General features: G+C 44.9%; 1 protein-coding gene across 3 annotated transcripts in view; it reads right to left on the bottom strand.

Annotated features, from left to right (window-relative positions):
* Window positions 1–16,886, bottom strand: part of RNF38 (ring finger protein 38) — a 203,690-nt gene that overhangs the window by 48,798 nt on the left and 138,006 nt on the right. For all 3 annotated transcript variants that reach the window (XR_509557.4, XM_005309268.5, XM_065549776.1), the window contains one exon: window positions 5,031–5,224. Coding sequence is in view for 2 of the 3 variants with exons in the window: in XM_005309268.5 (XP_005309325.4) it covers window positions 5,031–5,224 (194 nt within the window). In the remaining variant the exon portion in view is untranslated. The remainder of the gene's footprint in view (window positions 1–5,030; window positions 5,225–16,886) is intronic.

Here is a 16,886-nt window from a genome sequence, read left to right as displayed (position 1 = left end):
GATGGCAGTTTCAACATTTTGAAAAAACTAAACAAGTAGAGATGCCCTAGTTTCCCCTGCCATTTATCTTTAGACACAGTAGCTTTTTTAGCTTCAGTTCTGCCTTTACCTTTCCACAAGTAGTCCCAGTGGTCAAGCTTTAGTTCTGTTAATTACCCAGAAGGAAACAAGGCATAACGAAAACAAAAACTGTCAACACTTTTGGGGCACTTTTCTATATACTGATTTATGGTCAGCACAGACAATAGTACTGTGGAAAAAACAGAACTTGATGCAAACAGACTTCTCTGAGGTGATCAGATATATGTCAGAATTGCAAAGAAATGTCCCTTTCCTTAGGTGTAACTCTGAGATGACTAACTTGGAATTATTGGAAATGGCTCATGCCAAGTAGTCACAACCTGCACTTAACATTCATACTGCAGTAGTGCTCATTGGCCTCAACCAGTTTGGGCCCCGTTGTGCTGGGTAATACACAAAAATAGTCAATGACAATCTGTCTCTAAAAACTTAAAAGACAAGGCCTAACTTGTGGACCAAACAAATGAAACGAGGTTGGGGAAACGGAGTAACAAATAAATATAACCAGATGCATGCAATTCTTAGCCAGTAACAACAATCACAGCTGTCTAACTGGAGATTCCTGTTCACTGTATTTAGCTGTTCAACATAAGTACTTCCCCCCGCCCCAGTAACTTTTTTAATGTTCTCAATCAGGGAGCAGAGTACCAGAACTACTGCCATGGAGCTGATGCAAAGGAACATGAGGGTAACAAGACTGAGGAGAAGGCAGAGGGAAGGTGGTGTGTTATACATCGGGAAGGCAGGAAGAATGGGGATGGAAGCTGGAGTGTGGCAGGGAAAGGACGAAAGGAGAAAAACGGCAGCTCCATCTTCCCAAATAGCAGAGGGGCAAACCATGCAGACACTTTCCCTGCAGCTGAGAGAAGTCCACCCTTGCATCCACTGTGTACATAAGGGTGAATGTCAAACCTAAATAATCACAAACTGGGATGACAGCTGATTTTTGAGCCTGTAGAGGGAAGAAGGCAGACTAACAAACAAAGCTTATTTTGAATCAAGATTTTCTGGGGTCTAGCTTTTTTTAAAATGCTTGGTGCTGGCAGTACTGATTTATTTGCTAGCCATTTGGTGACCAACAGCTTCAAAACAGTCTCCAGTCAGAGCAAGCCCAGGTTTTGTTACATGGGCAGCAGATTAATGGATATACGTAGTGACAGAGACTAAACCTGATAAAACTTGAAGCAAGTTCATCAGAAGAAGGGCAAATTAACTTCACTTTTGAACAGAATTATGTAAAAGCCTATTGAGCTCATTTTACTAGTAATCTACTTTTTATTTGTATTACGATGGTGCCTGGAAACCCCATGCAAGTTCGAGGCCCACTGTGCTAGGCACTGTAGAGAGAGTTCCTGTCCTTAGGAGGTTAGTCTAAACAGACAAGACAGAGGACAAGAGGGCAAAACAGAGACTCACAGTTGAAGGTCAATTGAAGAGCTGAGAATAAAATACAGGTCTCCTGAGTCACAGGACAATTGCCTATCCACTGGACCACGTTGCCCCTCTCCATGCAATAATCCAAGAAATCAACTCATTGACTTGCATTATTAGTTTTGACTGCTGGTTGTATGAAAACCAATATAATTTTGAAAGTTGTGACCCAAAGCTTCCAAGATTTGTGACCCTAAAGACTTCTTTAACAATAAGTAACAATGTGCTACAGCTTCAATAAACTAACAGAATGCCAACTGACAAAGAGGCTTACGAACCATAGCTCAAAACTTAACTAAGATAAAAATGTAAACCCTTGCAATACATGCACCACACATCTAAGCAATCACATGATACTACTTGCATCAACCTTGTCAGTTTTATTCATTCTCATTTAAGAACTCAATAATAGTGGGGGATTTCAATTATCCCCATATTGACTGGGAACATTTCACTTCAGGACGAAATGCAGAGATAAAATTTCTCGATACTTTAAATGACTGCTTCATGGAGCAGCTGGTACGGGAACCCACAAGGGGAGAGGCAACTCTAGGTTTAGTCCTGAGTGGAGCGCAGGAGCTGGTCCAAGAGGTAACTATAGCAGGACCGCTTGGAAATAGTGACCATAATACAATAGCGTTCAACATCCCTGTGGTGGGAAGAACATCTCAACAGCCCAACACTGTGGCATTTAATTTCAAAAGGGGGAACTATGCAAAAATGAGGGGGTTAGTTAAACAGAAGTTAAAAGGTACAGTGACTAAAGTGAAATCCCTGCAAGCTGCATGGGCACTTTTTAAAGACACCACAATAGAGGCCCAACTTCAATGTATACCCCAAATTAAGAAACACAGTAAAACAACTAAAAAAGAGCCACTGTGGCTTAACAACCATGTAAAAGAAGCAGTGAGAGATAAAAAAACTTCCTTTAAAAAGTGGAAGTCAAATCCTAGTGAGGCAAATAGAAAGGAGCATAAACGCTGCCAAATTAATTGCAAGAATGTAATAAGAAAAGCCAAAGAGGAGTTTGAAGATCGGCTAGTCAAAAACTCAAAAGGTAATAACAAAGTGTTTGTTAAGTACATCAGAAGCAGGAAGCCTGCTAAACAACCAGTGGGGCACCTTGATGATCGAGATACAAAAGGAGCGCTTAAAGACGATAAAGTCATTGCGGAGAAACTAAATGGATTCTTTGCTTCAGTCTTCACGGCTGAGGATGTTAGGGAGATTCCCAAACCGGAGCTGGCTTTTGTAGGTGACAAATCTGAGGAATTGTCACAGATTGAAGTGTCACGAGAGGAGGTTTTGGAATTAATTGATAAACTTAACATTAACAAGTCACCGGGACCAGATGGCATTCACCCAAGAGTTCTGAAAGAACTCAAATGTGAAGTTGCAGAACTGTTAACTAAGGTTTGTAACCTGTCCTTTAAATCAGCTTCTGTACCCAATGACTGGAAGTTAGTTAATGTAATGCCAATATTTAAAAAGGGCTCTAGAGGTGATCCCGGCAATTACAGACCGGTAAGTCTAACGTCGGTACCAGGCAAATTAGTCGAAACAATAGTTAAGAATAAAATTGTCCGACACATAGAAAAACAAACTGTTGAGCAATAGTCAACATGGTTCTATAAAGGGAAATGGTGTCTTACTAATCTATCAGAATTTTTTGAAGGGGTCAACAAACATGTGGACAAGGGGGATCCAGTGGAAATAGTGTACTTAGATTTCCAGAAAGCTTTTGACAAGGTCCCTCACCAAAGGCTCTTATGTAAATTAAGTTGTCATGGGATAAAAGGGAAGATTCTTTCATGGATTGAGAACTGGTTAAAAGACAGGGAACAAAGGGTAGGAATAAATGGTAAATTCTCAGAATGGAGAGGGGTAACTAGTGGTGTTCCCCAAGGGTCAGTCTTCGGACCGATCCTATTCAACTTATTCATAAATGATCTGGAGAAAGGGGTAAACAGTGAGGTGGCAAAGTTTGCAGATGATACTAACTTGCTAAAGATAGTTAAGTCCAAAGCAGACTGTGAAGAACTTCAAAAAGATCTCACAAAACTAAGTGATTGGGCAACAAAATGGCAAATGAAATGTAATGTGGATAAATGTAAAGTAATGCACATTGGAAAAAATAACCCCAACTATACATACAATATGATGGGGGCTAATTTAGCTACAACAAGTCAGGAAAAAGATCTTGGAGTCATCGTGGATAGTTCTCTGAAAATGTCCACGCAGTGTGCAGAGGCGGTCAAAAAAGCAAACAGGATGTTAGGAATCATTAAAAAGGGGATAGAGAATAAGACTGAAAATATATTATTGCCCTTATATAAATCGATGGTACGCCCTCATCTCGAATACTGCGTACAGATGTGGTCTCCTCATCTCAAAAAAGATATACTGGCACTAGAAAAGGTTCAGAAAAGGGCAACTAAAATGATTAAGGGTTTGGAATGGGTCCCATATGAGGAGATTAAAGAGGCTAGGACTCTTCAGCTTGGAAAAGAGGAGACTAAGGGGGGATATGATAGAGGTATATAAAATCATGAGTTATGTGGAGAAAGTGGATAAGGAAAAGTTATTTACTTATTCCCATAATACAAGAACTAGGGGCCACCAAATGAAATTAATAGGCAGCAGGTTTAAAACAAATAAAAGGAAGTTCTTCTTCACGCAGGCACAATCAACTTGTGGAACTCCTTACCTGAGAAGGTTGTGAAGGCTAGGACTATAACAGAGTTTAAAAGAGAAGTGGATAAATTCATGGTGGTTAAGTCCATTAATGGCTATTAGCCAGGACGGGTAAGGAATGGTGTCCCTAGCCTCTGTCTGTCAGAGGATGGAGATGGATGGCAGGAGAGAGATCACTTGATCATTGCCTGTTAGGTTCACTCCCTCTGGGGCACCTGGCATTGGCCACTGTCGGTAGACAGGATACTGGGCTAGATGGACCTTTGGTCTGACCCGGTACGGCCTTTCTTATGTTCTTATGTTCATTTGAAATTAGATTGTACGTTTATTAGGGAAGGACAAAGTTGTAAGTTTTCTAAGTGTCATGCACATTTATTGCACTATAAAAATAATTAGTCTACTACTACTACTAGTAGCCTGTCCAGAAATAAGAATCTTTAGTTTTTGGTTGATTTTCTGACACATTGTCTATGTGTACAACACACTAATGTACAGCATTAGAGCAATAAACGGATTCTAACTGAAAATGGTAAGGAGCAGCCACCCTCTCCAACTGTACATGTCCACACGAAATTATAGGAGGACAGTACACTGACCTCATGAATTACTTCCAATACCAGTTTTCAGCAGCGATAATACCAAATGTTTATCAACAAAGCTTTCAAAATTAATATTTATCATACAGTCTTGTATAACTAGGAGTCTTCTGCTAGGAATACTTCATTTCTAATGCTAATGAATCACTGCTGCCTTGAAAAAGGTCTCGCCTGAATCAGCAGACAAGCTAGCAAGAAACCACTCCACAGTCTGACTAATCCATTTACCTCCTCCTGTTGCGTGCCGGTGTGTTGCATCGTTCCCCTGAGAAGTGATGTTGGTTGGGTCGAGCTGAAGGAGGCTGCCTATTTGATGTCATCTCCCATGGTCGCATTGGTGGTGATGGGGCTGGTGATGCTGCTGTATAGTCAAAGACTGAATGAGAAAGGCGTTGTCTCTTAGGACTCGGACTATCTTCACTCTATGCAAATGCAAAAAATAAACACACCTGAGTGAGTCATACCCCAGACACACTGTTCTGTATTATTACTGCAGTTTACATCTGTGGGGGAAAAAACTGAAGTAGACTATATACATTCAAAACAAAATACCACTTGAAGTTAAATGTCTAGTTGTCACATCATGAAGGTAATGGATTCTACAATTATTTTATGGCTTCCCCACCCCAAGTACAGTTTTATTACAGAATTCAGTGCAATATTTTAAAAATTCTAATGCTGAGGTAGAAACAAAGTTGCCAGAGATACACAGCTAAAAAAATGTTTCAAGAGAGGGTTGTTTTTTTTTTTTTAAATGTAGGGGCTCTTCCAAAAATGTTGCCGGCTAAGCACCAATTTCATGCCAATGGGATCCGTATTTGTCAATCATTAAATAGTCTGCCAGATGGAGTTCTAGCTCAGCATGTGCACCCCAGATCCACCAGGAGGATGATCACTATACAGCTGATTAGACATCTGATTTGTATTGCAGCCGATTTTAGTTCTGCTTACTCAGCTCAGATGTGTCTCTTGTCCTTTAACTTGTTAGCGCAAGACTGGCAATTAACAAGTGTAAAAAGAATTTGACAAAAGCGTCAGCTAAGTCAATGTAATTTTTACTTTAAAAAATTATCTGGTTGGATACCTTTTTCCTGATCTGACCACCTATTTTGCTGACACAAAGAATTCTAATGGACTACAGGAGGCCAAATTGCTCCAATACCACCTGTGTTGACAACATCTCAAATTTTATTACCTGACAGAATAGATACCTTCTGTGGAAAGGCAACTGATGCAGAGAAAATTCAGCTTCTCTGCTATGGCCTTGTCTGTCTCAATTTCATTTTTTACTTTCTGATAGTCCAGTTGACGTACTCATTCTTTTGCAAGCTTTCTGCTTCACACATTTAAAAAAATGCATTGTTTCTCTCTGTGGCTATTTACTCTTCAAAAATCCCTGTCTTCATAAAATATACATGTTTATGTTATTTTTATTAGTTTCACTAATGTTGCATTTACATTTTCAGAAGAATACTGGTCTGGCTTGAATACTCTCTTCATCTCTGACAATTAACCACATCTCTTTTACCTTCCTGTTTCGGGATATTCACAGTCTTCATATCTATTATAGGCAAAGGATTTTACTTTCCTAAGTTTTTACTTCAGGGCCTTTTTGATCAGCTCCCTTCCCCCCCCCCCCGTCCCCATCTCCCTTTCTAAAGCTAAGTGCATAGTGACAGGTTTATTTTTTATATGAAATTCCTCCCTGAGGATGCAGTACTTAAATTATAATCACTAATAGCTGTAAGGCTACAATTACTCCTAACTGAGATACAGGAGATGGTCAAAAAAGTAAGTCAAAACAAAAAAACCAAACAAAAACAAAACAAAAAAACACAAACCTTCCCTCTTGTGTGCTTTAGGACTAGGTATTCCAAGAAGTACTCTAGTAAGTGAAGCAACCATTTCCCTAAACCTTGCCCTGTTGTGATGTTTGGATGCTGGTAATTGACGTTTCCCATTATCATTTCACTGATTAAGTTGCTTCTTTGATCCCCCTCAACACTGTACATTCAAAACCTATTCCAGATCAGACCACCAACTGACTAACTTTACTAGTGGTAAGGAAGGAGAAAAGGGTACAGCCTAAAAGCATAGCAAGCAGTACCTTTGACATGCTTCAAGTTCCTACTTTGATTTTTAAATTTATGTTTAAAGTTAGTGTTGTGAAGAACGAGGTAAGTCACGAAGGCAGGGTTCTATGGTTCGTGGCCAAAATGAGAGTTTTCAAAGACAGTTTTGGAAACAGCAACTTGTATGCTTAAGGTGAGTGGGTCAGATCCACAGAGGTATATGTACCGATAGGTAAATAGGGCAAAAAGGCCAGGCCCACTTGGAGGCTATAGAGAACCATATGAAAACAAACAGGTGCAGATGGGAGGATGAGACGAAAGGGTTCAGTAAGCTGGCAGAGGGGGCAAAGCCTAGTGAATGGTAACAGGTATTCATTGTATTCACCTCTGTTGGTGAGAGAGGGGAGTTTTCAAGCTATTGTTCGGCTAACAAACTTTGATTGGTAATGCCATGCATCTGGCACCTTTCCTTAGCACTAAATTTATGCTTAAATACCCCTTCCCCCATCCCCTACTTGTCCAAAAAAGCGTATTTATCCTGCAACACTGGTTCTTTTGATTATTTTGTCTCTGAAGAGATGCACTCCAAGCACAAACGACAGCTCATGAGTTTATAGGAGATGGCAAAGATGTACCAAACTAACAAGCTGCTAGGCGGTTACCCTTCATCATTCCAAATTACTATTTAGTATATCTACTCCAAACTCCATAATATGTGCTAATTGCCTTCTATGTTAAGCAACAGTATTTCCATCCCAACTTGTCCATTAGAAAGAAAATAACGATAAAATCATTTTCTGAACTACATATAAAAGCATGCTTTTAAAACCTAATTATGTTTTTCTGAACTGGAAAAAAAATAACCTAAAGCTAAATCCTAACTTCTTCATAAATTAGTGTCATTAAGAAAAAAACATTGGTGCTTTTTCTTGGCTTTAATTAAGAAACCAATTCTCAGAAGATGATTGTAACAGGGTTACAAGAGCATATTGCAAAGAGTAACATGGAATTAGTGGCAGAAACAAATCCCATACAAATTAAGATCTATTTACATTTCAATTACACTGAACTCATGGCAGAGCTGGCCACAAACAGTGTAATTTTGCAGTCTATAATACCCTAAATTGGCAAATGCGGTACTATATTTGTACAGTATGTCATTTGTTGCAACATTTACATCTCCCCAAATTTCATGCCAACATTCAACAGGCCAACTCAGAGTCCCTGGACTACCTCCTTTGCTGACAGGCCATTCTGTGTTGTATGATTTTGCTGCGGCCAAACAAGCAGCAAGAACAGAAGGATGTTGGCCTGATAGCTGTGGAAGATGCAGTTTATTTTTATTAATTACATAAATTAAAAACTGATATGACAAAAGCCAGGAACTAAAAGACTGCATTGATTCAAACATGAATTTCTAGAAGAGCAAACAACATCTGCACAAAATACAGCACATTTCATAGGTCAAAGCACCAATGCCAGAAAGACTTCATGATAGGCATCCCATGTTACCACTGAAAGAAGATGAAGCTTATGCCAAGGCAGAATTAGGATTGAAATTAAATCCACAAGAGTCAGGAAATTCACAATTAATGTTCCCCTAGCAAATCTATACCCCTTCCCTTGTAACTGTGCACTATGATACCTTATCACGTAGACACACCAACAGTGAGTCATATCACTATTCAGCAAAGAATTAAACCCATCTGTAAAATGCATCCTTCTCTTATACTATTTAGTATGAATTGGAGTGAAATTCTGATACGTTGTTGATGCGACCATTCGTTATGCTTTTGAATACTTTTCCACAGTCATTCTATGTGATTTATGTTAACGCTGCTCATCTCTGTGCTCTTATGAGAAAGGATAAGTCGCTAGTTTAGGCTTTTTATAAAAGCAGAAGTTTTTACCAAGACAATAATATTGTCATAACATTTGATGTGGTCTCCTTTCCCCCTGAAGTTGTAAAGGTTACATGGAGCGTTCTGTATCTCCTTAGTTGTGTGTTTGCCAGGTGACAGCTTGAAAACGTTACAAAACTTAGACAAGGCCTAAGATGCCTCGCCCTCCCTGAGCCCCTGCACATACCAGCAGAGCTGGGTCCTGCCGATTTAGGGTAAATGATGGTAGATGCTGCTAGGAGGCAGAAGGGAGCCACCTCCAAATACCCACAGAATATGACAGCTAAGGGACCCCACTTGGGCTAGCCACAGCTGTAACAGTCTGAGTCTTAGGCGGGCATGTTTGACTACATGTGTGCAAGCCGCCATGTGCCCCAAGAGTTGCATACAGCATCTGGCCGTGGTTGTGGGAAATTGTTGGATGGAGCTTACGACCCTTTGAATGGCCAGGAACCAGGACACTGGAAGACTTGCCCGTGCCGCCACCGAGTCCAGAACTGCTCCTATGAAATCCAGTCTCTGCGTGGGGATCAGTGAGGAGTTCGCTACATTGACCAGTAGACTGAGCTTGCGGAACACCTGTAACTCCAGTACCACATGGGAGCGGACCTCGCCCTCTGACCTGCCCGCGAGGAGCCAGTGGTCCAAGTACGGGTATACCCACATCTTTCTTTTTCGAAGAAAGGCTGCCACCACGGACATGCATTTCGTGAACACTCGCAGGGCTGTTGCTAGGCCGAAGGGTAAGACCGTAAATTGGAAATGGTGTTGGTTGATGGTGAAGCACAGGAACCGCCCGTGGGCTGGGCGGATGGCGATGTGAAAGTACGCATCTTTCATATTGAGGGAAGCGTACCAATCCCCCGGATCCAGAGATGGGATAATAGCGCCAAGGGAGACCATACGAAAACATTCCTTGACCAAAAATTTGTTTAGTTTGTGGAGATCCAAAATAGGACGGAGGCCCCCTTTTGCTTTAGTAATAAGGAAATAAAAACCCTTTCCCTCTTAGGTCCAGAGGGACCTCTTCCACCGCTCCTACTTTGAGGAGGGCCCACACGACCTGCATAATGAGTTGCTCATGAGAGGGGTCCCTGAAGAGGGACGAGGATAGGGGGTGGGAGGGAGGAGGCGAGGAGAACTGAAGGGTGTTTCCCGCCTCCACCGTGCGAAGGACCCAGCGGTCCGATGTTATACGGGACCAAGCAGGGTAAAAATGGGACAAGTGGTCCCTGAAACAGAGGAGGATCCGGTATAAGGGTCGGTACGCTGTCCTCGATCGCAGCTTCAAAACCCTTGCTTATTTCCCGACTGCGGCTTGCCTTGGCCGTGGCTTTGGCCCTGGTTAGGCGTGTTGTTACATCTACGCCTGTTATCCCTGCCCCTTCTGCGATATGGTTCCTGTCTAGGACGAGGGTGGTATTGCCTCTGCGGTGGTTGGGGCTTAAAGGGTTTCCTCTGTGTCACTGGGGTGTGCATACCCAACGACTTGAGGGTTGCTCGAGAGTCTTTGAGGCTATGTAATCTGGCATCCGTCTGGTCTGAGAACAAGCCTGACCCTTCGAACGGGAGGTCTTGCAAGGTGTTTTGCACCTCTGGGGGAAGGCCGGAAGCCTGTAGCCATGCCGAGCGCCTCATCACCACTCCTGACGCGATTGTCCTGGCCGCTGCGTCCACGGAGTCAAGGGAGGCCTGCAAAGAGGCTTTGGCTACTGCCTTCCCTTTGTCCACCAAGGCAGCTAACTCTGGTTGTGAACCCTGGGGCAGGGAGTCCTTAAACTTGGAGACTGATGCCCAAGAATTGAAATTGTGTCTGTTCAGAATCGCTTGTTGGTTAGCGATCCTCAACTGGAGACCCCTGGGCGAGTAGACCTTCCTACCAAATAAGTCCAAGCGCTTTGCCTCCTTGGCCTTGGGGGCCGGGGCTTGTTGGCCATGCCGCTCTCGTTCGTTGACCGCAGAGACGACCAGCGAACAGGGTGCTGGGTGAGAAAAGAGGAAGTCGAACCCCTTGGAGGGGGCGAAGTACTTCCTCTCTACGTCTTTCGCAGTTGGTGCGCTGGAGGCCGGTGTTTGTCACACTGTCTTATAGTTAGACTGTACTGTCTTTATGAGCCGGAGTGTGATCCTGGAGGGGCCTTCCGGGCTTAGGATGTCAACCATGGGGTCCTCCTGCTCTACCGTCTCCTCTGCCTGCAACCCCAGATTGAGGGCTACTCGGCGGAGCAGATCCTGGTGTGCCCAATGGTCAACCGGGGGAGGGCCGGACACTGTCGTGCCTGCTACGGCTTCATCTGGGGAGGAGGAAGAGGTTAGGGCCTTCTGTGCGTCCTCCTCTTCCTGCAACTCCTCACCGACCGGGCGCTCCTCTGGGGTCTGTCCTATAGTGTGGGTCTGAGACGGTGCCGGGCTCGGTGCCGAGTCGGCTCTTTCTCGCTCCGGTGGTCTAGAGACCGTGGCCTCCTTGCGAGAGGAGGGGCGCCCCTGCGGGGAGTGGGACAGGTGTCTCGAGGGGCCAGATCTCGAGGTCCTGGACAGGGGGCCTTGCAGGTGGTAGGCCCAAGGGGTCCAGAATGGCCATTGTCCTGGCTGGCCCCATTGTGGGTGCCAAGCGGCTTCGTGTTCCCTACCGGCCGGTGCCCTGTGGGCAAATCTGCTGGACTGGCCCGAGTTTGCCTCCGAAACCACTGACAGTGACCTGGATGGCCACGGTGGTGCCGTGGGATGGTGCTGGTCCGGAGTCGGAGAGTAGTACCTCCGTGACTGGGACCGGAAGTAACATCTTGCCGACCAGGACCTGGACCGGTACCGGTGACCTCGGGACCGGGAACGACAGCGAGTGGTCAGTCTTGGGGATCGCGTGGCTGACCTGTCCTGGTGCCTACTCAAGTAGGGCTGTTGGGTTGGTGCCGGGTGCTTGTTCGGGCCCGACGGCTGTGCGGCCCTCTGCGCCGAGGGTAGCCGGGAGTCCACCAAGGCGGAGCTCGACCGGGAACGGTGCTGAGATGGTGACCATGATGGGCGCACCATTGCTGGCTTGCCTCTGGATGGCAGTCTTGGTGGATTATCTTTGGCTTGGAGGGGACCCTCAGCGGACAATTCGATGAGGTCCTTTGCTGCCTCAAACATGTCCGGGGTGGAGGGCTGTTCCAAAAGCTCCTCCAGCCCTTCCTCCTCACTCGATGCGCCTATCCCGGGGCTTGACGGGCCTCTCGGCGCCGGAGCCACTGGCACCGGGATCTGTCCTGGGGTCGCCACTCCCTTAGGCGCATTCGAGGTCTTCGCGGGCGCTGCCCTCTTATGTGGGGAGTGTCCTCGGGCCTTGGGTTGGCCCTTTGATTTTGCCGGCAAAGATGACCGGTGCCGGGGGCGGTCCTGCTGTGTCGGTGCTGTCGGCTTAGGGTGCCCCGCTGGTGCCGGATCACGAACCGATGCTGGGGCCGCGGCCTGATGCGTCGAAGTGGAGGGCTGTAATGCAGCCTCCATGAGCAGCTACTTAAGGAGAAAGTCTCTCTCTTTCTTAGTCCTCGGCTTGAAGGCCTTACAGATCTTGCAGCGCTCTTTTTGATGTGCTTCCCCCAGGCAACGGAGGCACGAGTCGTGGGGATCGCTTATCGGCATAGGCTTGCGGCACGTGGCACAAGCCTTGAAGCCTTGGGCGTGCGGCATGCCCCGCCGCCCAGGGCCGGTGTCGGGATTGACCAAACACCTAAAACAAAGGTTTCAGAGAAGCAGCCGTGTTAGTCTGTATCGGCAAAAAGAACAGGAGTACTTGTGGCACCTTAGAGACTAACAAATTTATTAGAGCATAAGCTTTCGTGGACTACAGCCCACTTCTTCGGATGCATATTATGCATCATCCAGGAACTAATAAATTTGTTAGTCTCTAAGGTGCCACAAGTACTCCTGATCTTTTTACCTAAAACAAAGGAGCTTAGCAGTTAACAGTTCTTTAGTAGTAGTTAAGATTAACACTAACTATTAATGCTAAGGGACACTCTCAAGCGAGAGACAGTTGTTCCAAGGCCATCACAGATGGTAAGAAGGAACTGAAGGAGGGTCGGGCCCACAGGGATATATATATACGCTAGAGCGGGGCGCCGCTGTGGCGGGAGAGGGGACCCTGCCGGCCCGACGGGAGCCGCTGAGGGAAAAAGTTTCCGACGTCCGTGCACGCGACGCGCACACACCTAATGTGTAATGGACGTGAACAATCACTCGGAGAAGAATTAGCAATTTTTAAAATGAATGCTTAGCTCAGGGGTGGCCACACTGTGGCTCGTGAGCCACATATGGCTCTTTTACAGTTAAAGTGCAGCTCCCAGAACCCCCTCTACTCCCCCCCTCCACCTACCAGACTGGGGGGAGGGGGGAGGAGGGGAAGAGACAGGGTTCGGAGCTTCTGCCTTGCAGCAGGGTGGTGGGGTACAGGTTTCTACCCAGCAGGGCGGGGGATCTCAGGGCTTCAGCCCTGTGGGGTGCGCCTGCCAGATCTTGGGGCTTCAGCGGGAGCGGGACTGAAGCCCCGAGACCCTCCTGTGGGGCAGAAGCCCTGAACCCCGGCAGGCACTCCCTGCTCTCGAACTTCTGAAGATTGTCATATGTGGTTCAGAGGGTCAGTAAGTTTGGCCGCCCCTGGCTTAGCTCGTATAGAACAGAGCAGAAACTGTGGGAAACCTGCAGCGAAACCCTAAAGCCTTGGAATGGGAGAATTTTCTACTTGAGCAGATATCTGTCCTCACTGCTCTTGAAGTATTGCTCATCTCACAGACCAGCAGGAACCAAAAATGCTACGGACAGGGCACCAACACGGATGCTGACATCTTTGTCACTTAGGAGCAGGCTTTTCACTGGTTTTAGCAAGTGTCCCTTTAATATAAGGTTTTGTATTTTACAAAATTATCAGGTTTTTAATTTAAAAAGAAACGTATCCCAGATCTTAGATTGAAACAGATCCTGAATCTTCCTCGTCTTGCAAATTCAGGGCTATCAAACTATATAAAACTACTACTTCTATATTAGACCTCAACATAATCACCAAAAATAGTGTAATATATTTATTTTATTCTCCACTATGAATTAATTATTCAGTGGAAGGATGGAGTTTTACAAAATAAATCTGATTTATGTTAGTTTTCACATAGCTGAAAATACCTGCACTTCATAGTCTTACAGCACATCCATAGTGTGCACTACACCATCAGAACACACAACCTAGCAGGTCTTGGTAATTACATTGCAACCTGTATCAGAGACTAAAAAATAAAGTTTATGAAGATTTATAGGCAACCAGGTGCTTTTAAGAAATTAACAGCTAAATATTCCAAATTCAGATTTTTCTGTACAAAATTAGAAGCACTAAATCGGAATTTAAAAAAAAGATATCAGTACTCCAGGCAGATAAAGTTAACACGGCAAGAGTCTTGTGTTTGCAGATATTCAACATCACATGGCAACACTGTAAATGGAGCTCCTTTAAGAAGTTTTAACATTATCTGGATGTTTGGGGCGCAGCAGTGAGGAAAAGCTGATCTTATCAAACTACTGAATTAACCAATGACCTGGTAGCTGACTGACTAGCCAGCAAAATATTAAAGCTACCCTCTTTCCTGTCCTTCCCCTGGTCCCCTTTCCTTCAATTTTACCCAAGTTTTCTTACTATTAATTTTTTTTAAGGAAGGTGTGACGAGTTGCCCCCCTTCAAGATGCCACCTGACGTGCTGAGATACCACTGAGCCCGCCTGTTCCGCCAGCCGGGGCCCCCTTTAACCTGTCTTGCTGAGCCAGACTCTTAAGCCCACTCCAGCACACACACAGGCAGGGCCACTCTCAACTGCAGAACACCACAAACACTGAGACCCGCTCTGGGAACACTCAGCTTAAGGGACTTGTCCCAGCACTCAGGTGCCGCCCCCCCCGGAGTGCAGACCCAAAGGTATATTATGAAATCCGCCTCCTCCCTCAATGTGGAGGAAAGTATGCACAGCCTCTTACCCTCCTCCCAGCCCCCCATATCAGTTGCACAAACTGGATTATATTATAAACAAGAAACAAGTTTAACAACTATAAAAAGGTAGATTTTAAATCACAGAAAAATCGAAAGATTAGGGTTGGAAGAGACCTCAGGAGGTCTTTAGTCCAAGCCCCTGCTCAAAGCAGGACCAACCCCAACTAAATCATCCCAGCCAGGGCTTTGTCAAGCCGGGCCTTAAAAACCTCTAAGGATGGAGATTCCACCACCTCCCCATGGGAACCCATTCCAGTGCTTCACCACCCTCCTAGTGAAATAGTTTTTCCTAATATCCAACCTAGACCTCCGCCACTGCAACTTGAGACCATTGCTCCTTGTTCTGTCATCTGCCACCACTGAAAATAGCCGAGCTCCATCCTCTTTGGATCCCCCCCTTCAGGTAATTGAAGGCTGCTATCAGGGAGTTCCTCTTGGATAGCCCATTCTACATAAAGATCATGCAGTGTATAAACCTTTATGCTGGCTAGAAAGGGCTTTATGAGGCTGCTTCGGAGCCTATTAATCCTGATATTTAGTTGGTGTGAGGTGGTCACTACAGAACAATGGAACGCACATCCTTCTCCACATGGGTTAAGGGTGCTGTTTCTGCAGGATTCCTAATTCCTGTTGTCACAAGGACCACCCAAGTTTGGTCCTGAATTCAAAAGTGGTTCAAACCAAGAACAAGATCAGATGCCCCTTCTATTTGCATCTGTTACTGCATTACTCCCCCTTCACTCTACTTCCTCAAACTGCAATCTTTACAAGTTTTTCCTGCAGGGACAAGTCCTGACACAAAAGGTAGGTCTACACTTACCGCCGGGTCCGGAGGTAAGCAATCGATCTTCTGGGATCAATTTATCGTGTCTTGTCTAGACGCGATAAATCGATCCCAGAAGTGCTTGCCGTCGACGCCAGTATTCCAGCTCGGCGAGAGGAGTACGCAGCATCGACGGGGGAGCCTGCCTGCCGCGTCTGGACCTGCGGTAAGTTCGAACTAAGGTACTTCGAATTCAGCTATGTTATTAACGCAGCTGAATTTGCATACCTTAGTTTGAAATGGGGGGTTAGTGTGGACCAGGCCAAAGATGTTCTGTCAACCTGAAAGTAGTTTCAGCTTGGGACCCACCCCAGACAAATCAAGGTGCTCCAGCAAGACTTTCAACAGGTGACAACTTTACAGGTATCTGCTCCTCTTCAACTCCCTTAGAATGCTTCTATTGTTCTTTCTATAGCTCTTTCCAGAAGTGTTAAAATGTTCCCTTCCCTGAAAACCTCCCTCCACCTTTAGTTTAGTCTCAAATACTACAATACCCCTTCACAGACAAACTAATTTAAACAAATATAAGCTGCATTACAGAAAGAACTCAACACTGCACCATTTCCATCCTCTGAATATAGTGTCCCTGTGGAGGATAACTTAGTGCTTAGTCGAAGGATAAGAGTTTAAAAAGCATGCCATTGAAAGGCTCACTAGAGTAAGAACAGGTTTCAGAATAGCAGCCGTGTTAGTCTGTATCCGCAAAAAGAACCGGGGTACTTGTGGCACCTTAGAGACTAACACATTTATTTCAGCATATTATTTGCCCACGAAAGCTTATGCTGAAATAAATGTGTTAGTCTCTAAGGTACCACAAGTCCTCCTGCTCTTTTTTAGAGTAAGAACAATCATTTTCTTTGCAATACTGGCTTGCATTTTCTCATTGGCCACAGGGCCATGCAAACAGTAACCCAGGCATTCAAATCGGTCACATCCTACTATACTGAGCCGCTGACCAGGTGAAACAAACTGTCAGCCTGGAGGATCCAGAACCTGGAAAAGTCAGGAAACTTTCTTTTTGGGGGGAGGGAAGGGTGAGTAAGGGGAATTTACTGGTAAGGAACATCCTACATTTTTAAAGTGTCGTTAAGGATAAAAATGAGTCAAACCGCACTCAGACCTGTATGAAGGAGATACAGACAGCAAAACAAAACAAAACCCATACAAGCTAAGTGCTAGCCAAATAAGTAAACAAATAAAATTAATAAGTGAGAGGATGAGACTGATTTTTAAAAACAGAATTACAAAATTAGTGGAGGAAGTGACAAACAGATATCCTAC

The sequence above is a fragment of the Chrysemys picta genome, chromosome 6 (assembly GCF_011386835.1).
Source record: "Chrysemys picta bellii isolate R12L10 chromosome 6, ASM1138683v2, whole genome shotgun sequence".
NCBI lineage: Eukaryota > Metazoa > Chordata > Testudines > Emydidae > Chrysemys > Chrysemys picta.
The sequence above is the reverse complement of the archived record's forward strand: the minus strand, read 5'-3'. Positions and strand labels throughout refer to the sequence as shown.